The following is an 18999-nucleotide window of genomic DNA, read 5'->3' on the forward strand; positions in this document are numbered from 1 at the left end:
AATTTCCCCTTTTGGAATATCTAACACATTTCAATCTGTTGTTTATAACTGAAAAATTTATATTTATGTAAACAGATGTATACAATATATAGATGTATTTATAGTGTATTGCCTTGCATTGTCCTTTAATAAGTCAATGATGCAACCCCAAATAGCTCCCCAGCTAAAGCAGACACAGTCTTCATCAAACATTTGAGTGCCATTATGTACCAGATACTGCTAAGGTTTCTAATCTTATTTCTTTTGCATCAGCTCTTGCTAGTAACAGGAAGATGAAGGCACGTAATATATGCTATTTCCTTTACTTAATTTTTTTCCTAACCGGTCAGAATAATCCAGGTTATTTTTTTCTAGGAAACAGTTTATCAATGGATATACTTATCAATTAGAAAATAAGAGGTGTGCTATAAGATCCTGCATCTCAGCACCCTCAAACTGCAAGCTTGAGTAAGACACTTCAGTTATACACAACACACTGAGTCCCCTCAATATACTTAACTTTTGAAGGGCCCTTACCTTTCTTGTTCCTTTACCTTGAATATATCTTTTCTTATTTGAGTCATTACAATTTTAATTTCCTTAACCTTGACAAGTTCTGATGCAAGTAATATGCAATAATGTAATAACAGTCATAATGCCAAACTGTTTAAGCAGAAACAAATAAACAAGGCAAATAAAAATCATGCATAAAATGAAAACAATCTTTGAAAACCAAGAAGTTACGGTAACTGGGCTCAGACCAATGCTTTCCCTTAAATGGAATTTGTCTAACGGGCCACATCTTCCCTATCACCATTTCCTTAAGTATCTACACCCAAATGGAGCAAGTATTAGTTGGAAAATTGGCTAAACATAACCATCAAAACTTGTTCCCTGCTATCATGGATTGATGGTAAGTAACTTCTAAAGATCATTTTCCCCAGTTCTTCACTCTTGCATATGTGACAGTCAGTAAGAAGGAAACACAGAAAAATACAGTTAAAAAATAATCCTAGGGTTTAGGGTGCTCTAAGTCCTAGTTGTTTTTAAGAACATCAACTGAATGTTGAACTCATATTTAAACACTAGAGAGACCTGAGGTTGCCGGAAATTCTTTTACAAAATACATATAAGAATATTCTTTGGACAAGAGTCCCAGAATGAATTTCATGGGAGAACGAGGAAAGAAAAGAGGAAGCCGTCAGCTGACATGCAGCAGCTCCTTCACCCCGTTTTCCCCCTCCCCAAAAGCTGTAGGAAATAGCTGCAGAAATGTACCTTCCAGGCCAGAAGCAAAACATTGAGGATGGCCAGCAAAGGGCAGGGTCCATTCTCATTCTGAGTGATGATGGGTGTGTTCTCTTCCTTCCACTGGATCCACTTGATGTGATAGACAGATTGTCCCGGGAAGCGTTCCTTGGAGGCCGCCAGTACCTGAGCTTCCTCCCCCTCCTCCTCCTCCTCCTCTTCTCGGCAAAGAGGCACAGCCCGGGGCAACACCGCCGCGCCCTCGCCCTCCTCCTCCTCCCCGGGGACCCGGTTCTCTGCTCCCTCCTCACTATTAAACTCAGAGCTACTGGGGAAAGAATGCAGGTTAGAGAACGACTCCAGGGAGTCCAGGCTTGGCGATTCCCCAGGAGGGCTCGGGTCGCTGCAACTGCTACTGAGGCCGCCGGCGCTGCTAGGCTCCTCGGAGCCGGCGGCCGCCAACTCTGCCCGGCAGGTGCCGGCGGAATCCGCGCGGCAGCCGGCGTCTCCGGCCGGACCCGATCCATGGTCCGCTCCGGCCTCCGCGGTCTCCGGCGAGGCGGTCACCTTGTGTTGCCCTCTCAGAGGCGCCTTCTGGGCAGCAGTGTTCTCCAAATCGCTCTCCTTCAAGTCCAAGCTCGGAAAGGAGCTGCAGGGTCCGGGAACCTGAGGAGAGCCGGCGGGAGAAACGGAGTCCAAGAGGCTCCTCCCGGCGGCCGCCGCCCCCTGCCCATTCCCGCCTCTGCTCTCCGCCGCCCATACTCCAGGACCATCTCCGGCGGCGAGCCTGGTCTCCGGTGGCCCTTCCTGCGGAGAACCTGTCCCTGGCGTTGGCCCGATGGCCACCCCGTGTTCTAGTGGCTGCAGGCTCTCGGGGCCGCTCTCCATGCCCAGCCGCCAGCCCCTCGCTCTAAGGAGACCGCGGCGGGTTCTCTTCAGCCAGCGCCTCGGACGCCATGACAGCGGCACTGGCAGCTACAGCGCCCTTGCGCGGCCTCGGCCAGGCACGTCACGGGGAGGGCACCGGGAGCGCGCGCGCGCGCCGCCGCGCTATCCGCCTGCTTGGGGAGTGACTGAGCGCCGCCGAGGGAGGGCGACCCCTACCCGGACCCGCCCCTCCTACGCGCCCGCCTGCTGGAGCTAGCTCTCGGAAGGCGTGGCGCGGCGGGCGTGGCTAGGAGGGTGTGGCCTGAAAGAAAACATCCTCTCACTATGTAGCCGGAAGTTGAACTCTAGGGCAGCCCGACCGCGCGCGGCTTCTTTAAAGGAGAGGCGGGCAGAGACTGTTTCGGTTGTGACCCTTAAGAGCCGGGGTGTGTGTGGCCCAGCCTAGGGCTCAGGATGATGAGTTGCCTGTGGTTGTGTTATTTGGAAAAGAGCTCGTCCCCGAAGAGCTGAGGAGATTTGTTTCCTCCGCTTGTAAGATGGAAAATTGAAGGAATTTCTTACGAGATGCGGATTTTTAAAGGCTGTGCATCTACTCGAGGTGTTTGGATTACTACACCGCATAAATCCCAGTCTCCCAGGGTTTTGGCTGAGAAACACCGGGCTCCTCACCAGCTACTGGTGAAAACGTTCGCCCTACTTGAGGCGTCAGTGCGGTTGTGGATACTGGCCTGCACAGGAAAAAAAAAAGTGGGCAATTTTGGGCCAATAATAATAAACTAGCTTCTGCCTGAATTAGCCAAGTCTTTGCGGTTTTGTCAACTTGGCTTCACTTTGATGGAGTGGGAAGTGCCTGTTCCTGAAAGAGTTTTCTAATTGCAATTGATTCGTCTTAAGGCCGTACAATTTTCAGAGAGGACAGAGTAGGCTGCAAATTTTGTTGGTGACAAAATGGGATTTGGGTCCTATTCTGACCTGTTCCCCACAAGGACGCCCCTCTCTCCCCTCCTCCCGTTTTTGTTTTTTTTGTTGTTGTTGTTGTTTTGTTTTCTGTTTTTTTTGTTGTTGTTGTTTTTTGTCTTTCAACATTTTTTAAGCTCCGGGGATACAAAAGATGACAGGGCAGGTCCTCTTTCGTGGTTAGCCATAGAAATAACTGACATCTAATGGAACGTTATCTTTCTGTATCTCTTTTCGTTCGAGAAGGTAGACAAAATTACAAATTGGTATTTCATTCACTCATTTAACACCCCTCAAGTCCAAGTACATTCTGGAAACTGTGGCCCTGGCGAATAAGAGAAAGGGCTCATATCTTCTTTGGGTTTACTATCTAGTAGTTTCTTGTTTTGTTTTTTCTTATTGCTACGTTTTTATTTATCTATTTTCACATTTTTTTTTAATTTTTTAATTTATATTTTGAGAGACTGAGCAAGCAGAGGAAGGGTGGGGGGGGGGGGGGTAGAGAGAGAATCCCAAGCAGATTCCACACTGCCAACACAGAGCCCAATGCGAGGTTCCAACTCATAAACTGTGAGATCATGACCTGAGCCAAAAACCAAGAGTCAGATGCTTAAGGGACTGAGCCACCCAGGGTAAGACACACCTGGGTGGCTCAGTCTGTAGAACATGATCTCAGGGTCATAATTCGAGCCACACTTTGGATGTAGAGTTTACAAGGTATATGCTGCTGGATCAAGCTTTTTACAGTATTTAAGGCCATTAAGTGTAAATGAGAATATAAGAGATTTCAGGAAATTCAGAATTTAGTATGCTGCCTTGATTATAAATAGATGTCTAAAGGTGTATTATATGGCTGCCTGTCTGGCTCAGTCAGTAGAGCATGCAACTCTTAATCTCAGGGTTGTGAGTTCAAATCTCACATTGGGTGTGGAGCCACTTAAAAAAATAATACGCTAAAATAAATAAATAAATAAATGAAGGTGTAGTGTATAAGTAAATTGAATGACTGGATCATTTACAGGCCAGAAACCACAGAGCCAAAAAGTATGGAACACATGTCTCACATAATAGTCTTTCACCAGTTTTTTTTTAAGACTCTGCTTAGATAGGCCTGAACTTGCTCTGGTAGTTTTCATTGGTATATGTTTCAAATGCTCACATGCATAATTTAATAATTTATTTATAATAGAAACAGAACCAATTTTTCTTTTCTATATGTTGTCAGCAACTACATAATGAACGGTGGTAAAAAATGTATGCTTGTATGTAATTATTTAAGGTTGTGAAGATGTGCATAGTTATTTTTCTAAGGGAGGCGGGGAGTAGCATCTAGGGAGAAATGTCAGAAGACAATAAGCTGAAAAATGTCTCACTCATTTTTGCTTATATGTATCTTTGGTTTAAGTTCTTGTTTTTCCCAGAATTAACAATTACCTCATCATTTTGTTTATTTGCTTAACTCTTCACCTACTAGTAGCTCAGCCACAGACTTACCAGTACAGTCACGCATATCAGGTTTCCTCCCAGATCCATTTTAATCTTGGGTATATCCCTCCTGAAACACTTCTCTTACTCTGATCTAAACTTACTGTTCTGAAGGACTGCTGCACGTGTCATCCTGGGATTTCTCTTCACTATTGTCTTAGGAGTTCCCTCCTCCTCATTTCCATGTTGATTCCTTCCTTGAATCTCCTTCTTCCTCTTTCTTGGATCTGGTGGAACATATTCTTTTTTAGCTTCCTGAGAATGAGTGCATAGGAAGCACATTTTTGGGGACTGTCTATGTCTGAAAAAGAGATAGAAGTCTACTCTACATTTATAGTTTGGCTAGACATAAAATTAAAGGAAATACTTCTTCCTTTTGAAGTCATTGATCATTGTCTTCCAGCTTCCAAATGATTATAGAGTAGTCTGATGTTCCAGAACCTATTTCCATATTACCTATTTGCGTATTACCTATTTCTTCTCTCTGAAGTGTATTTGATTGTCTTTTTCTTCTTGGTGTTCTGACACTTCAGTATTTGATGTTGTTTTGTTTTGTTTTGTTTTTGTTTTTAGGTAGGCTTAATGCCCAATGCAGGGCCTGAACTCAGGACCCTGAGATCAAGACCCTGAGTTGGAGAACTGTGCTGAGATCAAGAGTCAGATGCTTAATCAACTAAGCCACCCAGGTGCCCCAATATTTGATATAGTTTTGAGTGGGTCTTGCTTTATTTATTGGGATGCATACTTGATGATCACACAGCGAATGTAGAAACTTATATTCTTCAGTTCTGGAAATTTTTCATTTCTTTTATAATTCTTATTTATTCTTTAATTTTATCTATTTGTTCTGTTTTCTAAGAGATTTTCTCAACTTTATCTTTCAATTCTTTTTTTAAAATGTTTATTTATTTTGAGAGAAAGAGAGAGTGCACACCCACATGCACACATGTATGCAAGACAGGGGAAGGGGCAGGGGGGGTAGAGAGAGAATCTCAAGTAGGTTTGGCACTGTCAATGCATAGCTCAATGCAGGGCTCGATCCCATCAAGTGGGAGATCATGACCTGAGCCAAGACCAAGAATTGGGTGCTCAACCAACAGAGCCTCCCAGACACCCATTCAATTATTTTTAATGCATTACTTACTGGTGCTGTTGTATATTTAACTTCCAAGAATTCTTTGTAGTTCCTTTTTATTGCTTAGAAACATCCTGATCATTCATCTCTTAGAATATTGATTACAGTTTTTATTGTATCCTTTATATTTTTGAAAGGATACCTGAACAATATGCTATAAAAAATATACTTAGTATGGAGTTATTGATAGTTCCAGAGAGAGTGAGATATGGGCGATACAAGTGTATAACATTGGTTTTACTCTTTGGAAGGGCAAAATCTGTTTTGGGAAATAAGATATATTCACATGAAATACTGAGAATATAAGTCAGTTAATAATTCATACTAAATGAGTGGTATAAGCAATAACTTATAAAAATTCAGATGAGGAAAATCTTTTTGTATGAGATAATTGAGGAATTAAGCTATATTAGCCTAATTGAAATCATAGGCTGATTGTTACCTCAAGCTTAAGAAATCCAAAAAATATATCTCTAACTCTCAAAATTATTATTCTTTAAAATTTTTTTTAATTGAATCATAGCTAGCTACCATAACAGCAAAGTTGGTACTATCTTTGACTTTTACCCAGATTTATTTACTATTACCTCATCTGTCAAGTCTTACTGATATTATACACTCCTTTTCTATTTCATTTATCTGTAGCCACCCCCTTGCTAAGTCTTTATCACCTTACTGCTAGTGTGTATCATCATTCTAATTATTCCTCAGCCTATGGGTTTTTTTTCCCCTAAATCCTCATATTCCATAGAAATAAGTCAATAAACAATATCTACAACTTTTTAATGAAGATATAAGAGTGTAATCATGTTACTCAGAAAGAAATTTGGGGATAAGGAACTAAAGAATACCTAGGAGTATGGAACTGCTTCTAAAGAACAGGACTCAAAAGTGTGGAGGGATAGAGCAGAGAGAATTGCTTTGTTTTTATATAAACTATTTGACTTTTAAGCCTAGTCCACCTTGCTTTTATTTTGTTGATGGTGCTACTAAAAATAATTTGAAGGTTCTTTATTGTTAGCTGAACCAAAATTGGGTCAGAGCAGATTGCACAGGCTTGGCATATATACCTTTATTTCTTTTCTCTTAGCTTTCTACTCAAGATATGGTGGTGAAATTTTGAGTTAAAATCAAGTGTTTCCATGTAACTCAAATTGCGCTGGCTCTGGCCCTCATCTGCTTATGCAGAAATTCCAGCCTCCTGCAAAGTACATCCCCTGTTTAATTATTTCTGAGAGCCCCCATGAGGAGTCCCACACCTGTTCAGAAACAAATCCAATCCTATGATATTCTACCAGGTGCTGCTTCTACTCCATGCTGCTTTACCAGATGCTAGTCTGTCCTGGTGGTATTAAAGATGTATGATGGTGAATGGAGGAAAATGACCTTGTTTTCCCTTTATTTTACCTCTACTATGCTAAGTATTGTTGAAACATTTCTTTTTTTAATTTTACTTATGTAGTTTTTTTTTTTAATTTTTTTTTAACGTTTATTTATTTTTGAGACAGAGAGAGAGCGAGCATGAACGGGGGAGGGTCAGAGAGAGAGGGAGACACAGAATCTGAAACAGGCTCCAGGCTCTGAGCAGTCAGCACAGAGCCCGACGCGGGGCTCGAACTCACAGACCGCGAGATCATGACCTGAGCCGAAGTCGGCCGCTCAACCGACTGAGCCACCCAGGCGCCCCTTTAATTTTTTAATGTTTGTTTACTTTTGAGAGAGACACACACAGAGCGTGAGTGGGGGGCGCGGGGAGCAGAGAGAGAAGACACAGAAACCCAAGTAGACTCCAGGCTCTGAGACAGCTCAGGCTCCACATAGAGCCTGACATGGGCTTGAACTCATGAACCATGAGATCATGACCTGAGCCGAAGTCAGATGCTTAACCAACTGACCCATCCAGGTGCCCCACCTATGTAGTTATTTTTAAGAGTGGGACCTAAATTTGGGTACAAATAGAGTCTAGCAGGAATGAATTCAAGGAATATATTCCATCACCTTCAACTCAAAATCCCTACTCTTCTGGTCTTAGGACAATGGTTAAGATTTTGTTATTGCCTCACATAATGTCTTAGGACCTAGCTCTTCAAACACACTCCTACCAGTTTGCTAGATATCTCTCAACTTTAATACAGTTATTCTCCAAGTGTGGTTTTTGGATTAGTAGTAGTAACATCACCTGGGAACTTGTTAAAAATGAAAATTCTTGGGGCACCTTTGCTGGCTCAGTTGGTGAAGCATGTGACTCTTGATCTTAGAGTCATGAGTTTGAGCCCCACATTGGGCGTAGAGCTTACTTAAAAAGAAAAAAGAAAAGAAAAGAAAAGAAACTCTGTGTGTAAAGTCCAGTGACACAAAGGACTGTGTTTTAACAAGACCTCTAGATGATTCTGATTCACAATGAAGTTTGAGAATTGCTATTCTAGCACTAAGGGAAGCATCTCTTCCCCACCTTTATGACAAATAAATAAACCTTAGTGCAATCCCTATCAAAATAACACCAGCATTGTTTACAGAGCTAGAAAAAACAATCCTAAAATTTGTATGGAACCAGAAAAGACCCCAAATAGACAAAGCAATCCTGAAAAAGAAAACCAAAGACATTACAATTCCAGACTTCAAGCTGTATTACAAAGCTGTAATCATCAAGACAGTATGGTACTGGCACAAAAACAGACACATAGATCAAAGGAACAGACTAGAGAACACAGAAATGAACCCACAAACATATGACCAACTAATCTTTGACAAAGCAGGAAAGAATATTCAATGGAAAAAAGAGAGTCTCTTCAGCAAATGGTGTTGGGAAAATGGGACAGCGACATACAGAAAAATGAACCTGGACCACTTTCTTACACCATGCAGAAAGATAAAATCAATATGGATGAAAGACCTCAATGTAAGACAGGAAGCCATCAAAATCCTTGAGGAGAAAGCAGGCAAAAACCTCTTTCACCTCGGCCACAGCAACTTTTTACTCAACATGTATCCTGAGGCAAGGGAAACAAAAGCAAAAAGGAACTATTGAGACATCATCAAGATAAAAAACTTCTGCATGGCAAAGGAAACTATCAGCAAGACTAAAAGGCAACTGACAGAATCAGAGAAGATATTTGCAAATGACATATCAGATAAAGGGTTAGTATCCAAAATCTGTAAAGAACTTATCAAAATCAACACCCAAAAAACAAATAATCCAGTGAATAATTGGGCAAAAGAGATGAATGGACACTTTTCCAAAGAAGACATTCCAAAACTGCTCAACATCACTCATCATCAGGGAAATGCAAATGAAAACCACAGTGAGATAGCACCTCACACCTGTCAGAATGGCTAACATTAACAACTCAGGCAACAACAGATGTTGATGAGGATGTGGAGAAAGAGGATCTCTTTTGCACTGCTGGTGGGAATGCAAACTGGTGCAGCCAGTTTGGAAAACAGTATGGAGGTTCCTCAAAAAGTTAAAAATAGAACTACCCTATGACCCAGCAATTGCACTACTAGGTATTTATCCAAGGGATACAGGAGTGCTGTTTCGAAGGGGCACATGCACCCCAATGTTTATAACAGCATTATTGACAATAGCCAAAGTATGGAAAGAGCCCAAAAGTCCACCGACTGACAAATGGATATATATATATATATATATATATATATATATATATATATATATGTATATATATATATATATAATATTCCATTAATATTATATTAATATTCCATACACATACGCACATACACACACAGTAGAATATTACTCTGTAATCAAAAAGAATGAAATCTTGCCATTTGCAACAATTTGGATGGAACTAGAGTGTATTATGCTAAGCAAAATAAGGCAGTCAGAGAAAGGCAAATATATGATTTCACTCATATGTGGAATTTAAAAAACAAAACAGATGACCATAAGGAAAAGGAAGCAAAAAAGATAAAAACAGAGAGGGAGGCAAACCATAAGAGACTCTTAAATACAGAGAACAAACTGAGGGTTGCTGGCAGGGTGTTGGGTGGGGGATAGGCTAAATGGGCATTATAGAGGGCACTTGTTGGGGTGAGCACTGCATGTTATATGTAAGTGATGAATCAGTAAATTATATTCCTGAAGTCATTATTATGCTGTATGTTAACTAACTTGGATTTAAATTTAAAAAAATTAAAAAGTAAAAGTTACTGTAGTATAAAAAAATAAATAAACCTTAGCAAAAGTAAAAGGCTTCTAAATTCACCTTCTATAGCCAATTTTTAATTACTTTCCTAGGACTCCACAATGCTTCAAAGTTAGTCTTTTGGCCATTTTTTCTATATATTCTCCTTTGAGGAGTGTGTGTGTGTGTGTGTGTGTGTGTGTGTGTGTGTGTGTATACCTTCAAAGTCATGTCGAAACCATATTTTGTTATCCTGATCTCAAAATGCTTCTTTGTTCTTGTCTTTCCCACATTTCTCCACCTTCATATCAGTCTCTGTTACTTAGGGTTAAAACACTCAAGTACTTCCATTTAGTTTCCTCATAGTCAACAAGTCCCCTTTTTAAATTTAAAATGTTTAATATAAGTAAATATTGTGCTTTTCTAGTTAAAAAGATTAGCAAACACTTATGAGCAAATAAAGAAAGGAAAAGCCACCTTTCAGCATGCTGTGTGGAATGAAGTATTAGAGAGAACACTAGTGATACTTCACTGCATGTATATCCTCCTCAAACCTTTCTAGGCGTCTGAACGCATACATATTTTTGTGAACAAAAATTGGACCATTCTGTGGGGTGCCTGGGTGGCTCAGTCAGTTAAGTGTTTGACTCTTGATTTCGGCTTAGGTCACGATCTCATGATTCGTGAGATCAAGCCCAGCATTGGGCTCTGCACTGATATCAATATATTGTGAACTGTTATCAATATATTTTGAACACTTGGAGTGCCTGGCTCGGTCAGATGGTAGAGCATATAACTCTTGATCTTGGGGTTGAGAGTTCAAGCTCCACGCTGGGTGTAGAGATTACTTTAAAAAATAAAATCTTTAAAGATACCTATCTTGTGAACATCTTTAGGTATTAATTTATATTCATCTACAACATTTCTAATGAATCAATAATATTCTGTTATATTGCTGAACCAATCCCTGCTTTTCAGACATTTAGATTGTTTAACCATTTTATGAACTTCACTGTAATCAATGTCCTTGTAACTGAATATTCCTTTTTTTAAAATTTTTAAAAAATTTTACTTACTTAGAGAGAGAGAAAGACCAGGGGAGGGGCAGTGAGATAGGGAGAGAGAGAATCCCAAGAAGGCTCTCTGCTGCCAGCACAGAGCCTAATGCAAGACTCGAACTCAAGAACTGTGAGATCATGACCTGAGCTGAAATCAAGAGTCAGACACTTAACCAACTGAGCCACCCAGACGCCCCATCTGTATTCCTTTAATAGATTTCCACATGTTCAAGTCAAATCAGGATCTGACTTTTACTTCAGTATTTTATCCACTCATTGCTTTCCATTCTCGCTGGTGCTATCCTAGGTCAGTGAGCATGTTGGAGTAAACCTGCTAATTGATTTTGCTTTATTTTCCTTCAAGTACATTGTGTATATTGCTAGATTAAACAATGATTTTATTATTTCCATCTACCACTGAAAACCTTTAAAGGCACTTCCTTAACCACTAAATATCATGAGTTGCTCTAGCATTCAAAGCTTTTCTTAATCTATCCTCATTCTATGTAACTAGCCTTATCAATTACTAAAATGTAATAACCCTTTTTCTATACCATTTGAACTAATTATACCTATGCAAATGATTTGCTCATTTTGCTTCCTTAATTTAAAATATCTACTCTCTTTTTCTCTTAATTCCATATTAGCTTTCAAAGTCTACTCAGACTATGTCCAACTTTCTACCTCAAAACCCCCTGTTTTCAATACACCATTTAAAATACCATTATTGGGGCGCCTGGGTGGCTCAGTCGGTTAAGCAGCCGACTTTGGCTCAGGTCATGATCTCGCGGTCTGTGGGTTCAAGCCCCGCGTCGGGCTCTGTGCTGACAGCTCAGAGCCTGGAGCCCGTTTCAGATTCTGTGTCTCCCTCTCTCTGACCCTCCCCCATTCATGCTCTGTCTCTCTCTGTCTCAAAAATAAATAAACGTAAAAATAAATAAATAAATAAATAAATAAATAAATAAAATACCATTATTGATAAGAAAAAAAAAAAGATTACCCTGCACGTTTGCAAAGACATCTAGTCTCTAATTAATTTGATATGTTTGGCCCAATGTAACAATGAGCAACATATAATATTGTGAATCTGAATAATTTTGGAGCTTAATGCATCCTCAGACATAATTTTTTTTTTTTTTTTTTTGCAAATGAGGAAACTGGGGCTGAAAGAAGTCCTGTGACTTACCCAAGGTGAAACAGTTCCATTATTACCACAGGTTGGTGCTAGAACAGAGTTCCTGAACTTTCAGTCCAGTGTTGCTCTGTTACAATGTAGCACACACATTACAACAGAGGCCTTGGGAAAGAAAGATTGATTTCAAAATACAAAAATGTCTTGACTTGAAAAATTGTTAAAGATGTGCTGTTTAGCTAGTTAGCATTAGATTAAAATATGATCCATTTAACTAAGCAAAATTGTATTAGTAATTGTGATGACTCCTCAGCATTTGAATTGTTTATTATAAGTTAGCTTTGGTTTTTTTTAATTTTTAAATGTTTTTAATTTTATTTTTGAGAGAGAGAGACAGAGCATGAGTGGGGGAAGGACAGAGAGAGACACACAGAATCTGAAGCAGGCTCCAGGCTCTGAACTGTCAGCATAGAGCCCGATGCAGGGCTTGAACTCATGGATGGTGAGATCATGACCTTAGTCAAAGTTGGACGCTCAATTGACTGAGCCACCCAGGTGCCCCAACATAGCTTTAAAAGAAACTAATTATATTTTAAACAATTTGGCCCCACATAAATGATTTGTTTGTTCATATAAAGTGTTTAATGCAAAGTGTTTAGTTTGTCTTATACCTTAAAATAAATGCTGACTAATATAGTGTTTATAATGGGTATGTCTTGTTATCTAGATTTCTAGTGCAAGTGTTTAAGTTTGGATAGACTTAAGAGAGATATGTGTTGGTATGAGAAATTAAAGCAATAACAATAGAGCAATTTTTAAAAAATAAAATTATTGAATTTTCTTATGTCTAATATTCACTTTCTTAATATTGAAAAAATTTCTAGATTCAGAATTAAATATTTTGTGAACAATTTGATGCTCTTTTCTTCAATAGCTATTGTTAAATCAATGGTGTATCTTACAATTGAGGGTATCTTAGAATCAAGGAAATATATCATCTTTTCTGTTTTCTGTATGTTGACATTGACTTACCAAGACAACCTGGTCTTTTACATTCACTCTATCCCTCATGTTTATTTAGGATGGTGATTGTCAAACTTCAGTGTGATTAATGCTCACATGAGGAGCCTGTTAAAATGCATGTTTCTGGGCTCCGAGCCCAAGAACTCAGATTCTCTCATTCAGAATTGGAGAAAAGCCCAGGAATCTGCAGTTTTGTCATGCATCCTAAGCGATTCTGATCCAGGTATTTCACTGGCCATACATTGAGAAACACTCATCTAGAACAATATCAGATAATAACCACGTGTGCTATTGAGAAGTAAAGTATAGTTGGTAATTGTTAATATGCATATAGTAAGAATTATGACTCATTTGGCTTCTAATTACAATAATGAACCTCTGTAATTATGTATTGAGTATCTACGGTGTGGTGCTTTGGGGCACAGAAGGGAATATCAAGCATGGTCACACAGAAGCAGCCTAAATAGTAGGAATTGTGATGAATGGAAACCACAAGACCTGGGACCAAAAGCTGGTCCTGCATTGACTAATTTTACAAGCTTCGGTAAATCAATTTACTTCTCTCAACATGAGATTTCACCTTTTGTAAAAGAAAAAAAGGCGGGGGGAAAAGAGTGAATGATATTGCTATGTTGCTTTGCAAATGACATGGGAACATATAGGAAAGCTCTTCTAACATAGTATTATTATTGTCATTGCCCTGAATTGGTTACAATCTTGTTAAGAAGACAAGACATAAGCATCTACAAGTGAAATAAAAGTATGACACTTGAGGCTGTATATAAGGCCTACTTATGAAGTGCTTCCCAGAACAATAAGAATTAAATAACCGTATCAATATAAAATGAATCAGATTAGGTATTTGTTATAGTTCCCTTACAAGACAGGATTCATTCCAGGTCTAAAAGAAGCAAAAGTGAGACTTAGAAATCTAATCGCAATCTGAATAAATTTAAAAAGGTTGTGGCCTAATCAATTATATTATTCCTGAAAAAAAATAATAAGAGAAAGAGAGATATTGGTCTATGTGGGGTCTAAAGAAAATCCCAAAATATAAGGGTTTGTCATAGTGCTTCCATAACCATCTAGGGTGGAGGTCACCTGAGCAGGTGGATGGCCTGGTTCCTGTCTAGTCCCTTGTCAGATTCTAATGTGGCATAGTAAGTTGGATAGTTGGATAAACTAGACAGTAAAATCATTTAATTAATTTCTTTTGCAATGATGCCTTGCTTACTAAGCTGCTTTTAATTATGATTTAGCCACTCAAGTGTTAAAAGATAAAAAAGGGAATGCAGTGGTTTGCTAACATGACTATGTAACTTGTAGAAAAATAAGGTGATGTTTCGGTCAAAACATGTCTCTTGAGAGTTTAACTCCTATGAATTAATCCTTGTCGGCTGATCAACTCAGGTTGCACTATGAAAAGTCAAGCTTCTGGATCTTCCAAACGGAGTAGTAGCTCCTGGACCATGGCAGTGATAATATAAATGGATTCACCTAGTAATTTAAAAAACTGGACTATAAGATTTACAGGCAGACAAATGCAGGCTAGAAGCCCGGTCCGCCTCTGTGTTCTCATTTGTGAAATGAGATATGTCTACTTCATAGTATCATTGTGAAGACTAAAGGGGATCATGTATGCAAAGTACCTATGGTGCTCTAAGGCACTATGGCAGGAATATTGTCTTGGTAGTGTGGAAATCTCCAAATCAGGAGCAGAACAAATATTTCTTGAATGAATGATCAGTAATTACCATTCGCACCCTGTAAGGTTTTTCTGGGTGCTCTCCGCTTTGCCTCAAAGCCTTTCTATCTCTGTCCTCTGTAATATCAGAATAATAATAATGAGAGTTTCCCTAAAGTAACAAAGGATTAACTGGAGATGAGTGATATAAATGATAAGTGTTTGGTTCTAAAATGTGATTGAGATTTGTGGGGCCCTTGGGATCTAGGAAAACACTTCAGGACTATTTGGAACTTGGTCTAGTTCTCAACAGAGGTCACAAACTAAAATTCTGACAGGAATAACACAGGCTGGGGTGACATTAGACCAGCCCATCCAAGGAGGGCAGCCTCTACCCAGTTTCAGCCAACTGAGGTTTTGCAAGAACTTAAGTCTGCTTAACCTCTCAGTTTTCACAGAAAATCCAGTATCTACGTTTTAACACAAAAGCTCCTAATTGTTGAATATTGATGTATAATTAAGAAAAATGTTTTTTATTGTTATTTTATTAATTTTTATTAGAAAAATTTTTTTAGAGAGAGGGAGAGCACACATGAGCAGGGGAGAGGGGTAGAGGGAAAGAGAGAGAGAATGTTTTTTTTTTTTTAAGTTTATTTTACTTATTTTGAGAGAGAGCATGAGCAAGGTAGGGGCAGAGGGAGACAGAGAGAATCCCAAGCAAGCTGGGCTCTGTCAGTGCAGAGCCAAACACGGGGCTCAAGCATGAGAACATGACCTGAGGTAAAACCAAGAGCTGGACACTTTACTGTCTAAGTCACCCTGGCTCCCCTAAGAAAAAACTTTTGACTACAAGTGAAACCAAACATGCCTCTGAGTCTAATTTGGCTTATGAACTACCAGGTTGTGACCAGAGCTTTAAAGGCTAAGTATTAGAAAAACCCCAGGCAACAATTAGATAAACTGAGGCATATTTAAAATTTTTAGGGGCGCCTGGGTGGCTCAGTCGGTTGAGTGTCCGACTCCAGCTCAGGTCACGATCTCGCACTCCGTGAGTTCGAGCCCCGCGTCGGGCTCTGGGCTGATGGCTCAGAGCCTGGAACCTGCTTCCAATTCTGTGTCTCCCTCTCTCTCTGCTCCTCCCCCGTTCATGCTCTGTCTCTCTCTCTATCTCAAAAATAAATAAACGTTTAAAAAAAATTTAAAAAAAATAATAAAAAAAAATAAAAATTTTAAAGACTATTTGAACAAAAATCAATTCAAATCAGGCAACAGATAATAATAATCTAGCAGATAGATAAGGGCTCAGAGGACCTCCATAAAATGAAGGACTTTTAGGGGCAAAAGGGAGTGGGAATAGGGAAAGTTCTACTAGGCAAAAAAGTGGGTTGGTTATTGCAAAATTAATTCCTTTAGGAGATGGTAGGAGCCTATCTGGCAGATTACCTAACTAGTGCTGATCAGGCATTTTCTGACTGTCTGGTTTAAGATTCCATTTCTGAGTAGCAACTGTAATTAAGTTTCAGGTTGGTGATGTGGGGCTTAGCATAAATGGCTCCATTGTGAGCCTGCTGTTTTGTTTTTTAACACACTGTATAAAAGGAAGGGAGATAAAGGGAACGAAAAACATAGGGAGGGGATAGTTTATGATGCTTTTCTTTTAAGAAAAGAATTAGGGAAGATATTAAATAAACAAATACAATACAGCTTAATAAAGCTACATTAGAAATAAATGGTATATATTAAATTTTGTCTAATGACAAAGTTAGGGGAGATTTAACAGAAAAGAAGCCTGAGCCATATTTTTAATAATATCTGTTTCTTTATGTTTGAAAGGAAATTGACATTTATCACATGTCTTCTAGTTGCATGCTCTACCAACTTGGGGCGCCTGTGTGGCCCAGTCAGTTGAGCATCCAAGTTCAGCTCGGGTCATGATCTCAGGGTTTGCGAGTTTGAGCCCCACATCAAGCTTGCTGCTGTCAGTGCAGAGCCTGCTTTAGATTCTCTGTCTCCCTTTCTCTCTGCCCCTCCCACACTCATGCTCACTCACTTTCTCTCTCTCAAAAACAAATAAATATTAAAAAAAAATAAATGCTTTAAGTTTTAAAAGCTATTTATTTATTCATTTATTTATTGTTTTAGAGAGAGAATATGCATGAGCAGGGGGGAGGGGCAGAAGGGGAGGGAGAGAGAGAGAGAGAGTGAGAGAGAGAGAGAGAGAGAGAGAGAATCTTAAGCAGGCTCCATGCTCAGCTTGGAGCCTGATGTGGGGCTCAATCCCATAACCCTGAGATATGACCTGAGCTGAAATCAAGAGTTGGACGCTCAACCAACTGAGCCATCCAGGTGCCCCTAAATGCCTTAAGTTTTAAATATCATTTTTCAATGTTCTCTTTCCCCAAAAGTGGATTTTCTAAGTCCTTTTCTTCTCTGATTCTTACACAGAAAGCAAAATCCTAGCACAAAAAGTGTCTTGGATATTTTGAGCCTAGTTTTATAGAATATATAGGATAAATGGGAGAGGCATTCCTCATGGAGGGAATAAAATGTGCAAAGATGTCAAAGAGGGAAGTGACACTTGTGTTTGGGAAGACAATTGCAGGTGAACAGCAGCATATTGTAGTGATTAAGCACAAAGTTTGGAGGCAGATTTAACTTTGGACATTGGCTCTGCTACAGAATAATCTCTATACCCAATGCAGGGCTTGAACTTACAACCCCAAGATCAAGAGTTACATTCTCTACCAAGTGAGCCAGCCAGGTGCCCCATTTTTTTTCCAAGATGGCAATTTATTTAAGTTCTTTAAGCTTTCATTTCCTTACTAACTGCCAGCTGTTACTGTTATTCTGGTTTTTGTCCTTGCAGCTTTTAGAAGATAAAGTAAGAAAAGAGAGCCATGAAAGATGAATCTGGCAAGGAAGGCAAAGACCAGATCATGAAGGCCTTGCATTTTATCCTGGAAATAAAAGGATATATATATGTATATTTTTTAAAAGATCACTCTTGTAGCAACGGGGGCAAAAGGACAATGAGCGAGTAATGTGAGACAGAGAGACCAGAACTTGGGCTGTGGCCATAGAGGTGAGTGGGGGTGGTTGACAGGATGGAGATTAAACATGTGACCCTACTGGAATGGGAGAAGAGTTAGGTGATTGCTTGCACGGGGTTGTCACTAACCAAGACAAAAAAGTTAGGAGGAAAACGTGGTTTGAGTAGGTTGATATAGGGGTTTGTTCGTTTTGGGACATGTTATATTTGGTGTACTGGGAGGGTTTGGCTAGTAAATGTTAGATAGGCAATAATAACAACACCTAAAATTTTGTAATTACATCTGCCAGGTAATATTCTTAGTGTTTTACATCTACCACTTTATGTAACTCTCACAGCAGCCCTCTGAGGTAGGTCTTAACTATTCTACCCATCGTAAAAATGTCCAAAGTCGGGGCGCCTGGGTGGCTCAGTCGGTTAAGCGTCGGACTTCAGCTCAGGTCATGATCTCGCAGTCCGTGAGTTCGAGCTCCGCATCGGGCTCTGAGCTGATAGCTCAGAGCCTGGAGCCTGCTTCCGATTCTGTGTCTCCCTCTCTCTCTGTCCCTCCCCCGTTCATGCTCTGTTTCTCTCTGTCTCAAAAATAAGTAAAACGTTAAAAATTAAAAAAAAAAATGTCCAAAGTGTGGAACAGGTGCCTTAACTTACTCAAGTTTACAGCTGGTAAATGCCACAACTAGGATTTGGTCTGGAACTTGGGACACAAGTATAGGAAAAGTGCTGTGTGCTAGGCACTGGGGTAGAATTCAGTATAAGAGAGACCAAGTGAGTCACAGACATTTGAGAGTAGTAAAAACTGATCATGCACGTGAAGAATGAGAAGACAAAAGAGCCAAGAATAAAGACCTGAGGACCACCAATATTTAAAGGATAAAGAGAAGAAAAAGCCCCGGGGAAGAGATGCAGAAGAAGGCACAGTTAAAAGTAGGAAGAAAAATCAGGAGTGAGCAGGGCCTTGGAAAACACTGGAGGAAGGAATTTTGACAAGAGGTGTTAACTGATCAAGAGGTCTAGTTAGATAAGGAGTATGGGTGTCCAGTGACACTGATAACAGATGTTTGATGGCTATGGCAAGATTAGCTTTCTAGGAATAGTAGGGGGTGGAAGCCAATTGCAGTGCACTGAGGTGAGGACCAGAAGTGAGAGACTGGAGTGACATGGGTTAGAAGTCCTGCCGCGTGTAAGCAAGAGAAAACAACTGTGTGAATCGGAG

General features: G+C 39.8%; 1 protein-coding gene and 1 long non-coding RNA gene across 10 annotated transcripts in view; one reads left to right on the forward strand and one right to left on the reverse strand.

Annotated features, from left to right (window-relative positions):
• The window catches only part of MINDY2 (MINDY lysine 48 deubiquitinase 2), a 79330-nt gene extending 77013 nt beyond the window's left edge, over nt 1–2317 (reverse strand). For 6 of the 8 annotated variants that reach the window (XR_006218616.1, XR_006218614.1, XR_006218615.1 and 3 more), the window contains exon 1: nt 1258–2302. Coding sequence is in view for 4 of the 8 variants with exons in the window: in XM_042988757.1 (XP_042844691.1) it covers nt 1258–2115 (858 nt within the window). In the remaining 4 variants the exon portion in view is untranslated. Of the gene's footprint in view, nt 1–1257 lie in introns of all 8 variants that reach the window. The other 2 variants (XM_042988758.1, XM_042988759.1) reach the window with 2 other exon arrangements.
• Nucleotides 2318–5201: 2884 nt separating this feature from the next.
• Nucleotides 5202–18134, forward strand: LOC122239221. 2 transcript variants are annotated; one of them, XR_006218174.1, is made up of 4 exons: nt 5202–5243; nt 13112–13276; nt 17604–17819; nt 18077–18134. It is a non-coding gene; the product is annotated as an uncharacterized LOC122239221 (long non-coding RNA). The 2 variants fall into 2 exon arrangements; XR_006218175.1 differs by lacking the exon at nt 5202–5243 and adding an exon at nt 12050–12115.
• Nucleotides 18135–18999: the final 865 nt, after the last annotated feature.

Source organism: Panthera tigris, chromosome B3 (genome assembly GCF_018350195.1).
Source record: "Panthera tigris isolate Pti1 chromosome B3, P.tigris_Pti1_mat1.1, whole genome shotgun sequence".
NCBI classification, from domain to species: domain Eukaryota; kingdom Metazoa; phylum Chordata; class Mammalia; order Carnivora; family Felidae; genus Panthera; species Panthera tigris.